We start from the raw sequence: 20138 nt of genomic DNA, 5'->3' as shown, positions 1-20138 counted from the left end.
CTCGAAAATAGAGTATGCATATATATAAGGAACCCTCATCAATTATACCTAATCAACAAACTAGAATCGCTTCAAAACAAAGTCGCTTGTTTCATTGCAAGGAAGTACTCTAGAAGATTTAGCGTAAAGGAAATAAAAACATCGATCAAATTACCTTCGCTTGTAGATCGCAGGCGTCAGGCACTGCTGTCTTTCTTCCAAAAACTTTATCATTCACCCTTCGCCACAAGTTACATCACGCCGGCTTATCGCGTTTTTCCTAGACTGGACCGTTTCTTTAAAGTGCAGACATTATATGCGCGAACTAACAACTTTTTCTTTACTCTCCACTTCTTGTCGGTACCCGACACTGGAATGAGCTCTCAGAATATGTTGAATGTCCTACCAAATAAGATAAATTTGTTAGCCACGTAAAGAGCACATTCTTATGAACATTATTGATTTTGTTTCCAACTTCTATCATAAAACTGTTTGCGCACAAGAAGTTTTAAGATGAATCTGTTCCAACTAGGCCGACTCGCAGTTATGCTTCAACTTCTATCACTTTCAGATTCAGTTCACTTGTGTCATCAGAATCAGAATCAGTTTTATTCAAGACAAAAATGAGGATAATTACATGATAAGTATATACAGAAGGAAGTCCCGTAGTTAGAAACTGAAATGGGACTTCCTGTGCATGATGACTAGAATTAATAAAACAAAAATGGCAACATGTGAAATTTTCGATAATAAAGGTTTTAGGAGACAAAGCATAAATGAACAGAAAAGCAGCAGATGAATCTATAAAACAATAACAAGGCTTCGGATCAGATAACAAAAGGTGAAACTAGCTTAAGAATAGCTTAAGAAATAGCTTAAGAAAAAAAAAAGAAGTTACTGTTTTATCTTTCTTTCCTGTAGTTTTAAATCGCAGATCGCCTCTTCGGTTCAGTGTACTTAGTGCCGAGTACCTGGAAACTGCAGGCCCTCTTATAGCCTATTTGGCCATTGTAATTCTCATCAAGTTGTTTTACATTCACTAATGTGCATAAGAATCTATATCGCGATGTTTCCATCATTGCGTATTTGCTAACAGTTTTGTTAGGTATAGTATGTACTAGTTTCGGTGTCTTGTATTGCGCTTTCTCTTCCTCTTCTTTCTTTTCTTTTGTTTTGTTTTTGCCGTGACGTAGTTATTTTCAATGAGTTACAATATATCTCCGTTTTGTTATCTATGTAATGCCCCCACCGGGTTTTTAGGGTAACTGAATAAATTAGGCCTTTTCAATGAAACAAACGTACGCATACACGCCTCGGCTGTGAAGTCTGAAAATGTACAGCACGCGAGATGTCCAAGTAATTCTATCGGGGATAACTTAAGCCGCGTTTGCAAACACTTAAGAAACGGCAAGAATTGCCACCACAATAGTTCTTAACAAAAATGCACTTTTCAGTCGGGCAACGTATGCGCAGCATCGCGGAGAAGCAGGGGCGGCGCACGGCTGCGCTTTGATGAAGCTACGTGTTTTGTTTCTGTTTCTCAGAGGCAGTCACGGCAGTGACGCTGCTTTTGACGCGGCAGGCACGGCCCGACCTATTGGATGCCGAAGGAGAGCTTCAATATCATAACTGTGACGCACGAAGCGACCACCCGTCGACCAGGCAACGTATACAACACGCTCGTTGCATCATCATCGCTGCCAAAATCACGCTGCCAACCAAAGGCGTTTTTTTTTTCTTTTTGATTCCTCACTTTGGAGTGCCTGCCTGATCACGCAAGTGTGGCGCTCGCTTCTGCTGTATCGGGGGCGAGCTTCACCACTGGAAAAGCTGGTGCCACCATCGGCGTGACGGGGCATGAGGGATCACGTGGACACAGCGGCCGCGTCGGCTGCTCCGGAAGTATTCGGAAGCGCCGAAGCGAGCTGCAAACGAAAGTTTAAAGTCCCACCTGCGCTGCAGTTCTGATTCAGTGGTGAGGCTTTCTAGCCTTGGGTGTCTGCTTGACAACATTTGAAAGCACTATAATAGGTAGTGGGCGCCTTTGGAGGCGTGCAGCATGGTAGGCTACTGCTCGGTGTCGTAGTGCCGGACGTACGCAACGGAGCCCGGTGTCAGCCTTATTCACACGTAGCCGCAGGACAAAAAGCTTTGTGAAGCTTGCATCGCGAAACTTAGAGCTGCCAAACAGCTATCGGCTATAACTCGGCTATGCTCGGGCACAACTCGCGTAAAAGCGCAGTGAGGCGCTCGCCCGCGCTCGCTGCCCGGCTAATGTCATGACGGTTTGGTCTACGGACTTGTCGATGCTATAGATACTGGCAAGTTTAGTGGAATGGAAACGGAGCGGTAAAAAGCACATTAACGAAAGCATGGTATATGGCCATATTTGTATTATAAATTAACGCACTGGATTACGAAACAGAAGCAGCGGAAATTGCACGCTGATAACACCGATAAACATACAGTGCGACACAACTCGAGAAATAATTGTAACGTTCAACAAATAAAATAAAGATTAAATTGTCGCGACGGCACATCACAGTTGCCGTAGGCGTCGAAGTCTCTATACCGAAATTATTTCTGAATAGTTCTGATAACGTTCACGCTACAATAGTTGCTTGTGTACTGTCACATGCTCATAATCTGCAGTCTACAGCTCACGGCACGGTGCGAAAACGCGCTCGCAGCGAAAGCGAAACATTGTGCGCGGACATGCATGCAGACGCGGACTCGGTTGCTGCGAACGCGTGCGATCGCTCCATTGAGGCTTCATTCTGTTATGATCCATTTGATTATACAGACAGCCCACTATAAGAACATATTTCTCATAGTTTTCTCTCAGCGTTTGCCTACTTTTCAGGTCGGAAGCCGGTTCGGGAGACTCCATCGCGGCGACCGCCCGAAGTGGCGTTCACTGTACGTATTCGGTAAACAGATAGAGTTTGTAAAGGATTCTGTGCTTCCAGTTTGCCCAGGATTATTATTTAGACAGTAAGAAACTTCCCTTTGTTTTGAGAGTACTTGCAGAAACGTCCAGGAGGGCTGCCGCGTGGTGTTTTTACTGAGCGCCGTGAGCCAAAGCTATGAGGAGCGCACCGCGTGATCCCTCATACTACGCAAGGGAGGCGCTTCCGACAGATGGCGATTCCATAAGTCCTCGCCCCCAATACACGGCGGTGTTTCACACCGCGCATGCAGAGGTGTTCGCTTCGCACGATGCGGTTGCGCCTTGGTTTCGGTTTGGTGGGTTGCGTCAACCGTCGTTTCTAAAGTAACTCGCAGCGTTAAAGCTTTGCAAATATGAAAACTGGCGCGAAGTGCACTTAGACAAGTTGCCCATTACGATGCAGCGCATACCAAAAGCAAATAAGCAGATTGTTGTTACTTAGCCGGCTAAGTGAAAATTCTGTTGCACATATAACTATATCTCACTTGCCTCTTTTAGCATTTTCTGATACCTTAGCTGAAGCACATCGCATATGATTACGTACTGACGGACATGCTTCATTCATTTCCACATTTAGGCTGTCGACCGCAAATAGGGTTAAAATTTCGGCGCATGTTTGCGAAATTGCCTTAGAAATGTCGCCAAGTTGCCATGTTTTTCAGAGGCGAGGCGGTTGGTCAGTTTATCAGTTGAGTCTAGATTTGTTGCGTCGAAAAAGCAGCCCCGTTTCGCCGGCAGCTTGCCGTAGTCTGACTAGCGGGAACTCACGGTTGTGCGTCCTTGTAGTCGCTGCCAAAGATGTTAGCAGCATACACCGACGTCCTGCGAGAGAGGAAGGGAAAGACCAGAGTTGGCGATATCGACTACGCAACGGACGACCGAAGTCGTATACACGTACAACGTGGAAGCGGTCAGGACAAGTCGTTATTGAAAGTTTCGTTCACTGCGCAATCTGACGAGCTTGGGCCGGCGTGGTCTCACTCTGCAGAAAGTGTCTGGACCGCGTCCAAGAACCATCGGGGAAGAGCAGCGATGATGTGACGCGCAAGATAACGGACTGGGTGTTTTGTTGAACGAGCCGCGTCCAGCGTCTGCTTATTGACGACATTACAGGACGTAGTCGAAGTGGGAATCCAGAAGGCACTTTGGTTGCCCGTGCAGCAGCTACCGTGTAACGGCCGTGCACAGTTTGCACTGTTCGCTGAGCGTGAGGCTCTTGTCGTTTGTTCGCGCACGAAAATCATTGCACACCTCTTTCAGCACCCATGGGTAAGAAGGAGTACCCGTCATCACTGGAAGACGACTTTTTCTTTCATTTCCATTTCTATTAAAAAAAAGAAACATTGTAGCAATTTCTCGTGTCCTGAGTTTAGTTGGGCAGTGACCGTCTCACTGCACGTTTGCTTCATTACACGCGGCCTTCTTTTATTTTGTAATGTTTTTGTTGTGAAACACGTCCAATAATATACCTACGAGGTGCAAAACATTCCAATCTCTCTTTGTGGCTTTCATATATTACGAAAAGGGATTTGATTCAACTGAGACACCAGCAGTCATGGGTAGTGCGTATTCAAGGAGCACACGATACCTACGCGATTCTCTCAGCAATTGTTTATAAACAATCCACCGCTGTCATAATTCTCCGCGAGAAAGTGGAAAAATACCTATCAAGAAAGGAGTCAGAACTTCTTCAGTGCTGTTCACTGGATGCTTAAAAAAAGTCTTGATGCTGGGAAAGATTAGGGGTGAGCTTCAACGGTGACAATGTCAGCAACCTTCGGTTTGCAAATGGCATTGTCCTGTTCAGCAATGATGAAGACGACTTGCAACAAATTATTGAGGACCTTAGCCGAGAAAGTGTAAGCGTAGGGCTGAAGATTAATATGCAGAAGATAAAGGTCACGTTCAATATCCTGGCACGAGTACAAGAATTCATGATTGGCAGTCAGCTTCTAGAATCAGTGCAAGAGTACGTTTATCTACGTAAGGTACTCACAGGGTACGCTGCTCATGAGAAGGAAATTTACAAAATAAAGATAGGTTGGAGTTAATACTGCAGGCATGCGCGGCAAGTTACCATTATCATTAAAAGTGTACAGTCATTGCACTGTATTGACATGAACATAAGGAGCAGGAACTCGAAGGTTAACAAAGAAGGTTGAGAGAGAAAAAAATAAAGGACTACGCAGAGAGCGTTGTAACGAAAAATGGTAGTCGTAACTTTAAGGCACAAAAAGACTGCGATCTAGATTACAGAGCAAACGAGAGTCGTTGATATTGTAGTAGGCTCTAAGAGGGGAAAAAATAGAGCTGGTCAGGACATGTAATGCGTAGGGCAGATGACCGATGGTCCTTTAGGGTTAGTATATGGGTGCTAAGAGAAGGGAAGTGCAGTCGAGGGCAGAAGCCAATTGGGTGGTGTGAGGAAATAAAGAAATTTGCAGTCATAAGATTGGGTCAGCTGGTTCAAGACAGAGGTTATTGAAGGTCGCTGGGAGAGGCCTTCGTCCCGCAGTGGACCTGGGAAATCAGCCCTGAGCTTCTGATTGCGGCAGTTCTTGTAGCCAGATGGTCATGTTGTGGTGAAAAAATAACTTAAAAGGAATAAAGAAAGCGCTATATTGTCCGATAAAGCGTCATTCAAGGCAGCGATAGCGCGAGATATAAAAAAGCAAGACCAACGAATACATAGAAATGATTGAGCTATGTCGACGGTGCGGCACGCTTTATGCACCTGGCCTGTTTTCAAACTGGTAGTGCCAAAAATTGCACTGCATAATCTGCGTAAGTGACGCAGTGGGTTTGTGCTTCCTTATGCAGGCCTGATCATATTTAAGTTTTCCGGAATTTCTTAAGATCGCCTGTCGCAGATGACATAATTCCAATACCTGAGCGGAATTATTCAGAGAGGCAGGCATTACTTGCACGAGAAATATAGAAACGCATATTCAACGAATTAGAAAATGCACTGATTAACTTCTTGATTATTTACACCACGCCACGTATTGCAATTTACGAATTGTAGCCGATGAGTTTGCACGGCATATACACCCGGAACGAATTTCCAGAATCACGCCAGTTTGGTGATATGTGCTATCAAACTTGTAGCACTGCTGTTTCAGTTACTTCTTTAACGAAATGTTCTTTTATGCATTGGAGCACAAAGTAACTAAAACGCCATGTTTTTCGCCTCACACTTTGGACAAATAACATATCGAAACTGGTGTCATCTTGGAGATTCATTTCAAGTGGATATGGCTTGCACACTCACCGGCTACAATTGGTAAATTGCTATATTGGCATAAATCACTTAATTAAGAAGTTAATTAGTAATTCCTGGTAATTAATTAAACGTGTGTTTTAATTTCCCGTGCTAGTACTGTCCGCCTTTTCAAATGACCCAGCTGAAGGACAGGGATTATGCTTTCTGCCACAGGCTATCTTTAAAAATTAAATATGATCTCCCCGTATATAGAGTCCTTTTTTTCCATCGATAACATACATTCATTAAAAGTTCAATGTGGCATGTAGCCCAAATATTTATTGTCATTGAGCTGGATTATTCCAAGAGCAGGACATTACTTATACTATAAATGAGAATGCATAGCTGAATAATTAAGACAATTTCACTAATAAACGTTTTTACCTCATTATTCTTTGCAATACTTATTAGGATTGCAATACACGAATTGACGCTATGATTTCACAAGACCCATCCGCTTGGAACGATTTTTGAAACTAGCCCCAGTTTTGAGATGAGCGCTGTCAAACTTGCCGTAGTATGGAAGACCCATACATCTCGCCGCAAAATTCGGGAGCGCATATCTCTAAACCAGTGTCATTCTCAGAATTCTTCCAAGTGGATATGATTTTCGAACTGAACGGCTACAATTCGCAAATTGCAATATGTGCCGTGGGTTAATAGTTTAAGAGTTTATTAGCGATAATTGCTTAATTAGGCAAACAGTCATTTTAAATCGTTATTATCGCTGTTATTTAGTGATGGCCTCTGAGAGTATCCTCGCTCAGGAGGTGAAATCGTGCGCTGCGCGACACGCGTGATTTGAAAAATAAAAAAAGAGATCTGTTCACGAATAAAAGAAGCACCCGCCTATATATATATATATATATATATATATATATATATATATATATATATATATATATATATATATATATATATATATATATATATATATGTAATCTTCAATAAATCTCACCCACCTGAATATCTCGAAAAAAAAGGAAAATTAGAGACTGCACTTAAGAGGAAGCCGCGGTGCCTCGGCGGCTCTGGTGTTGCCTTGCCAACCACGAGGTCACGGGATCAAATCCCGCGGCCGCGGCGGCTGCATTTCGATGGGGGCGAAATAAAAAAACGCCCGTGTCCAGTGCAATGGGAGCACGTTAATAATCTCCAGGTGGCCAAATTAATCCGTAGTACCTCACTACGGTGTGCCTCCTATTCAAATGGCGATTTTGGCACCTAAAATCCCAGAATTCAATACAGTTCAAGTTCTATAGTGCGGGCCCAACTCCGATGCTACCCATTCAAATACATGTGACGCGCCGACACGCCTTTCTAGATAACCACTGGGCCGATGAAATGAAATTGGTTACATTTGAGAGAGAAAGTTAAGTTCCAGTGACTGTTGGAAGCGGTATTACCATTTAAGTCCTGAACATTTATTAAATTTCAAAATCGGTAAGTGCAAAGAAAGAAAAATAGAAGCAAGGAGTTTACAAGTGTGTAGCTCTGCACCAAGAACAGATATAGACGTTCTGTAAACTGCATCCCTTAGAGCTTCCAAAGCGGACAAACTTAATATATCAATGGATATATTACGCGGATTCGTGACTTTGTCTACAAGGGCGTCGCAAAATTCCTACACACATATTAGTGGTCTATTTGAGAGGCACTTATGACACATCAATCTTGTCTGCTGTTATGCACTGTAGATGCAGTTTACAGAATGGCAATATTTTGAGCATTGCGGAGTTGTATACTTGATAAGTTCCTTTTCCAATAATTTAGCCATTTTCAGAAATATTGTATTAAAAATTGATGGCCTAAATCGAAAAGTCGCTACGAGCAGTCACTACATATTAACCTTTTCATTTAAATGCAACAAACCTCACCACGTTCGGTGCAATGGTTTCCGAGAGGAACGACTTCTCCTTTCCCGTATATTTAGATACGACCTCCCTGCCTCCCCCCCCCCCCCCCCCCCGAGCTGATTCAGAGGAAACTGAAGCACGGCCCCAACTTCGACACCGCCTATTCAAATACACGTAAGACGGAGAAATGCTTCTCTTACACAGCCCATGGGCCGATATTAAATAAATTTGCGGTATTCGAGCTAAAAAGCCAAATTATAGTCACTGTTGGAAGCGTGATTTTTATTTATTGCCTGACTTGTTAGTTGCAAACATTGTCGATATTGGTAAGTGGTTTTTGGTTTTTGGAACCATCTTTCGGTCACGCCGGCTACGACGAATTTTCACATAATGGGGCATATAATGCTTTCGCATTAAAAATTGAAGCACCTAGTTTTCAAGTTCGCAACTCTGCACCAAGAACACATATCACAGTTCCGTAAATTGCACCCGTCAGAACACCCAAAGCGGACAAATTTGGTCTATTAATTTATATCTTACGTGAACTTGTTACACTGTTTAAGAAGGTTTTGCAAGAGTGATACTCCCATATTAGTGGTATACTAGAGAGCCATGTATAATACATAAAATATGTCCACTACAGATGTACTATTATATACAGTTTACAAGATCACAATATCGTTCTTCATTGCGCATTTAGAGTAAACTTCATAGTCTCGTTTTCTGAAAATGTGCGATATTCAGAAATTTTTATTAAAATTGACGGCCTGTATGACAGTTTAGCTACCAACAGTCACTAGATTTGAACTTTCTCTTTTAAATGCAACAAACCTCGTCAAACTTGGTGCAGTGGTTGCCGAGAAAAACGATTTCTCCTTTCCCATGTATTTAGACAAGAGCCCCGAGCTAAAGCTTCCTCTCAAGTCATTAGGCCTGCTGAGCCCGATACCTCGCAGAGTGTATCTGATCCCTAAAGTTCATTACGAAAATCACCCAGACAGAACCGTAGTTTCGGGGATAGGTACCATTATGGAAAACCTGTCTGGCTACATTGACAACCTTTTCAACAATATTCCACGAAAATTTTCCTCTTATATCAAAGATTCAAGCCACTTACTGTCTGACATTCACTGATTTAGATGTCCCTATAGCGATGCTGATCTGGTCTGACTAGACGTGATATCGCTTTTCCCACATTTAAAGGTTATTCACTCTGTGCTTCGTGCATATAACGTTCACGCAGATGAAGACCCCCATTGACGATTCCACCATTAGCGTTCTTTTGGCACTAATTCTGCCACTGAATACCTTTGAATTCGATGGCGAACATCACGTGCAAGGTAGCAGCACATCGGTAGGCGCAAGAATAGGTTCCAATTATGGCAATAGATTTATAGGTCTGCTGGAAAACAATTTCTTCAGTACTCGTAACCTTTAACCGTTCTATTACAGGCGCTTTATCAATGATATATTCTTAATTTGGAACCATGGTGAAGGTGAATTGCTTTGCTTCATTAATTATTTTAATAACGCAGAACCAACAGTAACTTTTCCCATTTTATTCATCCATTACCTGACGTGGTTGCTTAGTGGCTATGGTGTTGGGCTGCTAAGCACGAGGTCAAGGGATCGAAACCCGGCCACGTCGGCCGCATTTCGACGGGGGCGAAATGCGAAACCCCCCTTGTACCTAGATTTAGGTGGACGTTAAAGAATCCCAATTGGTCCAGAGTCCCTCACTATGCGGCGTGCCTCATAATCAGAAATTGGTTCAGGCACGTAAAACCCCATAATTAAATTTTTTCCTATTCATCGGTTAGCATAAACTTTCTCGACGTCACAGTCCCGCTGTGCAATAGCAGGTTCATGACTGGGCTTCTCAGAAGTTTCACTGACAGACGCCGATACCTGAACATTAAACGCAGCCATGCCAATCACTGTAAAAGAAAGATTCCTTACACTCAGGCTATCCGGTGTAAAAGACATGTTCGGAAGATAGCGAATAGACTCGCTTCGTAAGCTTCGTAAGGCACTGACTGAACAAAAGTATTTTTCACAAATTATTGACGGCGCGCTCAAGTGGGTCGACAGCCTCGATTGCATAGATCTCATCGGCACCGATAGTCAAACTAGCATACTCATGTTATCCTAACTCATTCAACATCTATTCCAAACGTGTACTACATCCTCAAGACGCATTACAACTGAAGATCGATCGCCTCAAGAGCATTTTTGCCGAAACACCAAGCGTGGTCTATCGCCGCTCCCGGAACCTGCGCGATATTGCGACCTACCACAGCGTCCGTTCCTGCCGGTTGCATGCATCCCTGCAATAAACCACGCTGTAAAGTTTGTGTGTGCATGACCGCTTTCCTAAGGCTGCCGGAATACCTAACGCTTTTTTTTTGTTAAAGTCAACTGCGGTTTTATTTGCGACAGCACTAACGTCAACTACTTACTTGAGTGTTTAGTGTGTCATAAGCAATACGTCGGTGAGACCGAAACATTCTTTCGTATCCGCTTTAACAAGTCACGCACTAACACCTTAGCGTATGTTCCATTGTCTAAACGTGTTCGACTGCAGGGTCATTAGTTTTATGATATTAAAACAACAATATTACAATCAGGTTTCACCATGATAGGGAAGTAAGGGAATTTTTTCTAATTCATAGATTTAAAACCGTATTGTGGTATTAACGAGAGCGTAGGAAAATTGTCGGGCCTTTCTGAGCTATAATGATGATTGCGTGTCGGTCATGGCATTTTTTGTTTTAGTGCAACATACTGTTGTACTTAGCTCAACAAATCCTTGCTATGCAGTTTTCATTATCTCAGTACCGTTACTCCACTTGCAGGCATCGTAAAATGTGTGGCCGATGCAATAGTTTGCCGCGTGACTGTTCACTGCTTTTTCATGTGCATACTCGATGCTCCTATATCGCACTGGGGTTTACATCTTTAGCCCTATTATTATTTTCTCCAGTATTGGCATCTTCTTGTGCCCTTGATATTGGCCACGTGATGATGCCCATAAAAGTGGCTATGCGCTTATATCTCGGTGAGCTCTGGCGAATGTAAATGCGCTCCTTCTTCCTGAACTATATATATATATATATATATATATATATATATATATATATATATATATATATATATATTAAGTGCAACATATCGGCGCGTAGAGGCGGCGACAGCCTGTGCGCTGCTACGCATGCTGTTGTCTTATCAGACATGCACCGCCGGCGTGGTGGAGCAACTCACCCGCAGGGCCTCCGGCATCTGATGCGGCACTCCCTCAGCTTCTCCTTCCGTGACGCGTCCGACCAGCACGTGACTGCGATGACAAAGGCCGCACTGTTACGAGGGGGGCAGCTCAGACTATTCACACGCTTCGTGAATGGCACGTGATGGCCGCAACACCGACGGGCCACAAAACCTCGACTGTTCCGGGGCAGGTGCCCAAAGCGGCATTGTGTTAAACGAGCATGCAACAGCTTGTTGTGGAAATCCTGGGCTTGCACGTAAGAGGATATCACTGAGGAAGTGTGAAGGTTTGGAGACATAATTAGGTGCTAAAGTTGGTCACGAAACGCCGAACCCGGTGTCGTGCTCAAAAGTTCGGCGCGCTTTTCTTGCCAGAAACGGAGCGAGTCATGACGTCACGGCGCATGCAGCTCCGGAAACCGGCTTGCGGGAACAAGTGTTGAAATTTGTTTGGGCACTCAGACGCTTGCCAGTATTGTTTCCATGTTTGAGAGAGTTCCACTTTGAGGTAACACAGATTATCTCAAGCTTCTTATAAATTCGCGGCAGTGTTGACCTGGCGGTCCGTTGATCGACAGCACATCTTCTCGCGCACGTCTGCTGTATATCTAGAATTGCAGCTAGCAGTGATATCGAATTTTAGTGTTCAGATCGAGTGTCCGTTTGAATCGAGTGTCCAAACCAGTTTCATATTTGCATCAATATCGCTACGCGATGCGGCAAGCAAGTGCGAGAAACTTTGGCGCACCTGTCAGTGTCGTTGGTGGCGGGTGTGGTTTGTGGGCCTGGTTTGTGCCACAGAGTGACTGGGTCAAGGAAAGGCGGAGGCGTATTAGGCGAGGTACGAAGTGACAAAGGGTAAAAGAAAGATATGTAACGAGTATTTATGGATTGACTGCACGTGGGAAGGCAAGAAGACGTGGCTTGGAGTAACTTGCCTATGAACGTGTAGTGATATCAGAGATAAAAATAAAGAATTGGTTGGTTGCTTTAGAGGCGATATTAATGAGTTCGAAAAATCGGGCTAGGTGCTTTTAGTAGGAGATATGAATACACATGTGGAAGATTTATGCGGATACACGGATTACAACGGTTCTTTAGTGCTGGATCTTTGTGATGAATAGAACCTTATAGTAGTTAACAGGGAAAATAAGTGTCACGCACTGGTAACGTGGCAATGCGCAAGTAGGCAGTCATGCATAGATGACGCCTTAGCCTAAGAAACGGTTTGCGAACGACTAGACCAAATTAGGATAGACGAACACAAAAAAAAAAAAAAGCCTCGGTAGCGACCATAAACGTTTAATCGTTTGGGCGGTCTACCAAAGCAAAGGATGAACAAATAGCATCAGAATTTCTAAAAGTGAATGAAAAGCAAATAACAAAAAAAAGCAATGAACATAGAGAAGATAATGAAGGCATTTCCTATAAGTGTCTTGGAATATAAGGAATTCATTATGCAGCAGGAGCTAAAACAGACCTGGCAAAAAAATTATTGCATTGGAAAACGGAAGCCACGTAAGTACTGGTACAAGGAAACAAAGCAAGCTACAGAAGAGCGTAAGCAGGCGTCAAGGGGCCATCGAGAATTAAAAAAAGTTGGGATTACACGAAGAGGTGCTCATTGGGTGGAGCAAATGCGGAGAAAAGGGTGGCGATTGAGCTCGTACAAGATAAAACTAAATGTACAAGTGAAGGTTGGATGCATAACAATCGGAAAAGCAACAAAAGCGCACCAAAAAGATTCTGGAATCATGCAAGAGCACCCGGAGTTCTTACTTCAAATTTGCAAACGGCTACAAGAGATGACGACGGTAACATCTTTGAAGGAGAAGATGCGCTGCGGTACATCAGAAATGTTATTAGAGATAACTTGGGCATGAAAGATAGTGTAGCTCAGACTCACAGATCCAGCAGCAACAGGCAGGCCTGAGAGATCGAAATTTAGCATAGAAAACTTTTGCCGGAGAAAATGCAAAAGAAAATGTCCTTAATAACACGGCCGCAGGACCCGATGAAACCCCAATGCAGGTAATGAAAAACCTCGGTCCAAAGAGCAAGAGACTGCTGACTAATGCCATAGAGCAATTCATTACAACGAAGAAAATTCCAGTTGGATGACGTAAAAGCAAGATGAACTCATCTAGAAAGGCAAAGGTGATAAGCATAAGACGAGCTCGTACAGGCCATTTACGGTAACGTCGGTGATACCCTTTCCATCCACGATGTGGCAGCAGGGCATTGATGACCCCAGAAAACTTGCGGTAGTGCATTTTTCGGCAGTCAAATTAGCCAAGAAAAAGGAACTATATTGTCGCATGCTGTAGGCACACAGTCCTGACGTGTTCAAAGAACGTGCGCCATGCGTCCAGCTCACGTACGGGCCTTTTGTTGTTGTTGCATTTAACAATAAAATTCACTTGTAAAACATTCCAACTCTACAGCAAAACTGGTGCCAGCTGCAGTGTTCTATAAATTTGGAGGCTGTTGTTACTTGTGTTGCGCAAGAGGGCTTCACCGGAAGTCTTCTGGGAAGTCTCTTTGTAAGCACAAAAAGGGTATATACAGAATGACAATGCAAGCCATCAAATTGAAGCTGTCTAGGTGGGCTGGTGTTCAACGTGGCTTGTCAGACGAGCGAAAGCGAGCTTGCTTAGACACGCTTCTTCAGCGCCGCTTCCCGGTGAGCTACACCGGCACGGTGCTCAGACTCGGCCTGCGGCGACGAGTTGACGCGCTCGCACCGGCGCGCGCTTCATCCACGGCCAAACCGAGCGCCGCCGAAGCAGGCGCATTTATACTCCGATGTTATCGGCGTGCGGGCGAGCGTCGCGGTCGAACTATAGACGCTGTTGTTCTCGCCAACGTGACGTAACGTGTACGCGCACTAACACTACGTCGGGCCCTTTGACCCTCGCATATAGTAACCTGGCACCGCAGCGGCGAGGCTCGAGTCAGGGCAGCTGCGGCGCCTCTCCGCAGCGGGTCACGTGACGTCACGTCACACCATCACACTTGCGCGCCGGCGGCTGAAGGTCAATCGCGCGCCGAGATTGACCTTGGGAGTTGCTCAGAGTCAACTTTCATGGATAGCATTTCTCGAAATTCACCAAGAAGTCAAGAAAGGATGTCCTCTGTCTCCATTTTGTCCACGCTTTATGTTAACGACACGGAAAGATGACTGGAAAACATTGAATTAATGTTTGATTTATTCTACATGCGTAATGGACAAATCGTGTAACAGAAGGTCTCCGGAATGATATATGCGGACGACTTAGTGCTACTAGCGGACAATTCAAAAGATTTACAGCCACTTGCGAATATCTGTGGCAGCGCAGCAAGCAATCTAGGCCTTAAGTTTAGCACAGAGCAATCAGGAATTATCACCTTTATTGAAGAGATGAGTAACTACGTCGTGTAATTTCAGCAGCAAGTCATACCTACAGTCAATCAATATAAGTACCTCGGCGTATACATAAACGAAGGAAAGACTTCCTCAAGCACCCTCAAAGACAATCTGAAAATAAAGGGGGAGCGGAATGCAGCAATCATGAAACATATAGAGCACTTTGGGGCCACAATAAATATGAGGTGGTGCGTGGAATGTGGAAAGGAGTTATGGTGCCAGCGTTAAGTTCGCTTATGCATTCTATGCTTCGAATCGGATATCTTGTCGGGGTTGGAACTTAACCAAAGATCGGTAGGCCGGCTGGCTGCGGGAGCCCACGGTGGAACCACAAATGAGGCCGTGCAGGGTGACATGGCTCGGGCACCTTTCGAAGTCACAGAAGCGCAGAGCAAAATTAGTTTTGAAAAAAAGGCTTAGTAACATGAATTACAAAAAATCCGAGCACGCCTAAGCCCTTCTTATGAGTTGTAAATGCGAAATAAATAATGTTCAATTGAACGCCGCTGAGGGGTCTTTCGACTGCAGTGGGATGGGCAGGTGGGCTAGCTGGTAATGCATTATTAGAAAACTTCTACGTTCATTGTTTTTCTTGCGCTCTAAATTTTCCAATGAGAGTTATGAACTCCTCGCAGCTGGTAAGCGAACGCGTTGGTTGGATAGATGTATGTATGTATGTATGTATGTATGTATGTATGTATGTATGTATGTATGTATGTATGTATGTATGTATGTATGTATGTATGTATGTATGTATGTATGTATGTATGTATGTATGTATGTATGTATGTATGGATGGATGGATGGATGGATGGATGGATGGATGGATGGATATTATGAGCGTCCCCTTTGGAACTGAGCGGCGGGTTGCGCTACCAAGCTCTTATATTATTGTCTAATGTCCTACCTATGTTGAAAAAGAAAAAAAAAGAAAGAAAAAGAAAACAGCATGAATTCCCATAACCAAAGTTTCCTAACCCCTATTGTGAACTTTGTTTCTGTACGCCTCCGTTGTTTGTCGTTTCCCTACTTCCACCAATCTTCCAATCGCCTCTTGCTAATCTCTATTGCGTTGAGACGCTTGGCCAACGCCTCCTAGATAGCCCAAGGCCACTGCGCTTCTATCCGAACCATTATGCCACTTTTCCCGACTGCCGTAGAATGTAATGGGGACCCTCCCGACTAAGCCTCGGTGATTTTCACGTCACAGCTTTCGTCACGCTGGCCTTGAAAATGAAAATTTCGTTTCAAGTAGCATGATGTCGTAAAGCAAAGTGCACAGGCCTACTATCGACGATGCTCTGGTTTAGCCCAGTGGGCAAGACACTCGGCTTCTGAGCGTGAGGTCGTAGGTACGGAACCGGCTATCGCCAACGTCCTTCCTTTCGAATTTATTGTATACATTAATTTATTTATAACGATTACAGAGGCGAGGTTATAACGCAGGCGCGAGCTTGCGCAGGAACGCGAGGATTACGCAGGCCTCCCAGGGCGAGGGTGACGTGGCGTCGCGCCGATTCCCTCTCCCCTCACGCAACACCTGGCGCGCCAGCAGTTGTTCCCTTTCGCCTGCTCTGCTTAGTCGAGGCGCACACGTGAAATGACGTCGCAGCCAGTGGGAATTTAGGCGCCGTTTTGCTGCTACAGACGCCTTTTTTGTCTCCCAGTGGACCATCTGACGCTTTCGCGTCGATAAATGGGTGGCTAAAGCGCACAAGTGTCTGTACCTGAAAAGCGTGCACGCGGAATGGAGGAAGAAGTCAGGAAAGTTGGCAACAAAGTACAGGGTAATTGAAAGTGTAATTGACAACCAGGAGTGATCAGAAAAGACGTGAGAGAAACAGAAGCAGTGAATCGGATGCGAGGAATGGAAACAAAACTAAGCATGGAGATTTACTTGCAAGCTCGAGCTGGTTGACTAAGGACCAAAAAATATCGGAGCAAATATTCGCAAGAAGCTGAGGTATGTGTATGCTGTAGCAAAAACCCCGAGACCACTCGCGACATCCTAATGGAATGTGAAGGGATTCACCTAGTGAGACCCATAGATAACGCGCACCTTCCAGAATCGCTTGGTTTTAATGTGGACGGAAATATTAACCAATGAGCAGTCGAGATAAGCAGGAGACGTTTAGGGTATTGGTGGGAAAAAGAAAGCAGAGGAGACATCGATACGACCGGATCCGTTACAGCAAAGGTAGAAGTACAAGAGAGAGAGAGAGAGAAGGGAAGAAGGAAAGGCAGGGAGGTTAACCAGACTGAGTCCAGTTTGCTACCCTACACGTGGGGAGGGGAATGGGGAGTGAGAGAGAGAACTTAGGTGTAGGGTGCCTATAGTCGGGCACTCAAGCCTGTTGCCTTCAGGTAGTGAAAGAGCGCTCGAACTTTAGGAACTAAGCGCTTTAGGATCAGGTAGCCCCGAGCGGTGACAAATGTGGCAACTATTGTGGCCACTTGTGGAAGGCGGGCGCTTATCTCAAGTCATTGACCTCCTACGAACTCTGCTATGCACGAAGGTTGGTCTTGCATGTATTGAGCAATATTGGGGGTTCTACATAAAAAAAAAAAAACTGAAAAAGCGTTCTCTGTAAACGTAGCGTAGAACGCAATGGTAGAGTCGGTGTTTTCACAGAAAGGAACCTGAAGAGAGCCGCCGTCTATTTCATTAAGTGGACGACGTGTACAATCGAATAAAAGGCCTTATCAACAACAATGCTAAAAAACCTGCACTGAGTCCTTCTGTATGGTACGCTCCAATAGCTTGTAGATTATTATATGCGATGTAGAGCGTCACGGTATTGCGAGTAAATTCGACTTACGAACTCATTTTCGTCGGCACATCTTTACCTCCTATTCGAAGATTGCAAGCGTAGCCACTTTCTGGAACTTTTCACGTTAGCGTGTCATGCGAGTAGTCTTCTTGCAGACCCACGTAAATATGGAAGTTCGCTGGTTACAGCAATGGTCCCAAAAGGCCCACTCGCATAAGGTTGAAAAGAGCACGGCCGCAAACACTGCACGTGGAATGCCTTTGCAGAAGTTGTTTTCAAAACTTAGCTACGAATCTATGTTTAGATAGATTTAGAGTGACCCTTGAAACAAGTTCAGACGGCCGGCAAGTTACCTCGCAAACATAGTAAGCGCAGCCTGAATCAGGCAAAGGAACGAGCGCAAAATAGAAGTGCTCCTCAGTCTCGCGCACCTCGACCTTGGCGCACGATAACGCTTGACAAACGAAGGAGTCTGTATTAACGACAAAGCACGACGAGTCCCGGCGACCTTCAACGTCTCATAACGCGACGCCTGAAAAGAAGCCACGAAAGTGCACGGTGGCTGCGAGCCCGGTTGTGCTCGCGGGGTCTTCGGCGGACGCGCGCTGCACAGCGCGAAGGCAGAGGTCGCGCGAGGCGGCGTCGAGCGGCAACCCCGCAGTGGCTCGGGCAGCAGGCTTCGGCGACGACCACGGGAAAAAAAAAAAGGGAACGTCCTCTCGCTGTCCGGCTCGTGCACTGTGACGTTCGCGTACACGCTCCTTAGCTCCAAATTGCGTCCTACGACAAATGGAAATTTTAGCGCGCTTCTTTTTTTTTTACATACATACATGAACATGAACTTTCATACATGCATACATGAACTTTCGTCCACTAATGCAGAATCGTAGTAAAAGTTTATGAGATCTCCTGTCTCGCAGCCTTAGATCGAGACCTAATGTCCAGTGGTACAGCGCAACAAATGTTTACGTGTTGCGAAAATTTGGTGCCAAGGCCTCGTCGCCAAAAAGCCGTCTTTCCTTTTCTTTTTGAGTGCTTGATTTTCGCAAAGCCAGCTCCTTGTTTCCCTCGGGACACGCGCACCGTAGTGCCTGTATACGGCTGCTCTTTCAAATTTTCTCAGATTGAACGAGTCTCTTATACGAGACTGCAGAATGTGACGCCGCCTGGGCCTCAAGTCCAAAACCTGAAGACCTCGTGAACTGTCCAAAGTGTGCTGCTTCAACCTCTACAGCGGACACTGTTGTGGATCTGTTCAGGGGTGAGAGCTACTCGAAAAAATATTCTAAGCGTTTTCAAGGTACGAATGGCTCTAACAGTCAGTTGTACGGTTTAGTTCGTGGGCGCTGAGCCACGACTCCTCAGGAGGAGGGCCTCGATTTTAGTAAGAAGCTATGCAGCGGCGAAATTTGGTTGCTCAATAATAAGAAAACGGAAGCTTGCCTTGCCTTGTCTCCCAAACACTGGCGCATACCCAAGCCGTGGGATTGCCCGAGAAGCAGGTGGTTTCGAGTATGCTTAGAATTAAACCAAAACTAGACTTGAATAGTAGAGCGTGGAGCTAAAGAATTGTCATTTAGAAGTTGAAAAAAAATATTTTTAAGAATTTTGAGATAAAGTAATTTAACATAAAAAAGTGAAATAATAGAAATAATTGATAATTTCGTATTTCGTATTCAGGAAGGTACTCGTTTTGTTTCTCTAATTAAACTTTAAACTGCGAGAATAGCATCCCCGTGGCTGGATCCCAGTGAAGTCGCCCCAAAAGAAAGTATGGTTGGCGAGGTTAGCGTTAGCTGAAGTTGTAAGCTACTCAGATAGACCTTCCGCTTCTTCTTCATCAAGGGATTGTGCTCAGAAAATCATAAAGTGTTCTTCGCCCACCTCGTCGCGAGGCAGCTTACCCGCCGCGACGCGGTCACCCAGAGGGCAGCCGCTGCCGTTGTTGTGCGGGACCCCAGCAGAGGAGTGACGGCGACGGCAGTGGCCACCCCATCTGGCGCGGCTGCTGTCGTTACCAAGACAACACAAATCGCGGTGGACGGAGCTGAGGATCACGCGGACGCCGACTGCGATGTCAAGGAGTTTCCGGCAACGTATAGAGAGGTGCTTGGCCACTATAGAAAAAAACGAAAAAAATATCCACAACCCCACGGGCGCCTAGACAGGTCCCAGGCGGTCGACCAGAGACGATTGCAGACGGGCACTTTCACCAACCCCTGCCGCCTGCATCGCCTGTGGCCTGTGCTGCACCCGTCGCCCGGCTGCCCATGGTGCGAGCACGAACGGGCCGATATGGCCCATGTGCTTTGGGAATGCCAACGCCATGAGCAAGAAGGACAAGGAGGAAGGGGGATGACAACAGCAGGACCCTCTGAAGCGGGGCGCCTCGCTGAGAGATGGCAAGCCGCCCTCCTCAGCGAGGCACCCGAAGACCAGGAGTGGGCCGTCCAGCGGGCCAGGGCCGTTGCCGAGGATCTCGAAAGATTTTCCTCGGGCGATGGACCCCTGGCAGCCTAGCCCCGGGCACCAACATCAATAACCGATGGACAAATAAAGTTTATTCCTATCCTATCCTTCTTCGTCTTTAGAAATGTCGTCAGCTTTGCAGCTTCATCGCTTATGGTGCTATTTTTCAAATTATAAAGAA

General features: G+C 45.2%; 1 protein-coding gene across 1 annotated transcript in view; it reads right to left on the bottom strand.

Annotated features, from left to right (window-relative positions):
• Positions 1 to 20138, bottom strand: part of LOC142573888 (uncharacterized) — a 106178-nt gene that overhangs the window by 32856 nt on the left and 53184 nt on the right. Inside the window, exons 6-7 of the mRNA XM_075683101.1 lie at positions 11309 to 11381; positions 3698 to 3751 (exon numbers count right to left, since the gene is read on the bottom strand). Coding sequence (XP_075539216.1) covers positions 3698 to 3751; positions 11309 to 11381 — 127 coding nt within the window. The remainder of the gene's footprint in view (positions 1 to 3697; positions 3752 to 11308; positions 11382 to 20138) is intronic.

The sequence above is a fragment of the Dermacentor variabilis genome, chromosome 3 (assembly GCF_050947875.1).
Source record: "Dermacentor variabilis isolate Ectoservices chromosome 3, ASM5094787v1, whole genome shotgun sequence".
Taxonomy (NCBI): Eukaryota; Metazoa; Arthropoda; class Arachnida; order Ixodida; family Ixodidae; genus Dermacentor; species Dermacentor variabilis.
This window is presented reverse-complemented; position numbering and strand designations above follow the sequence as displayed.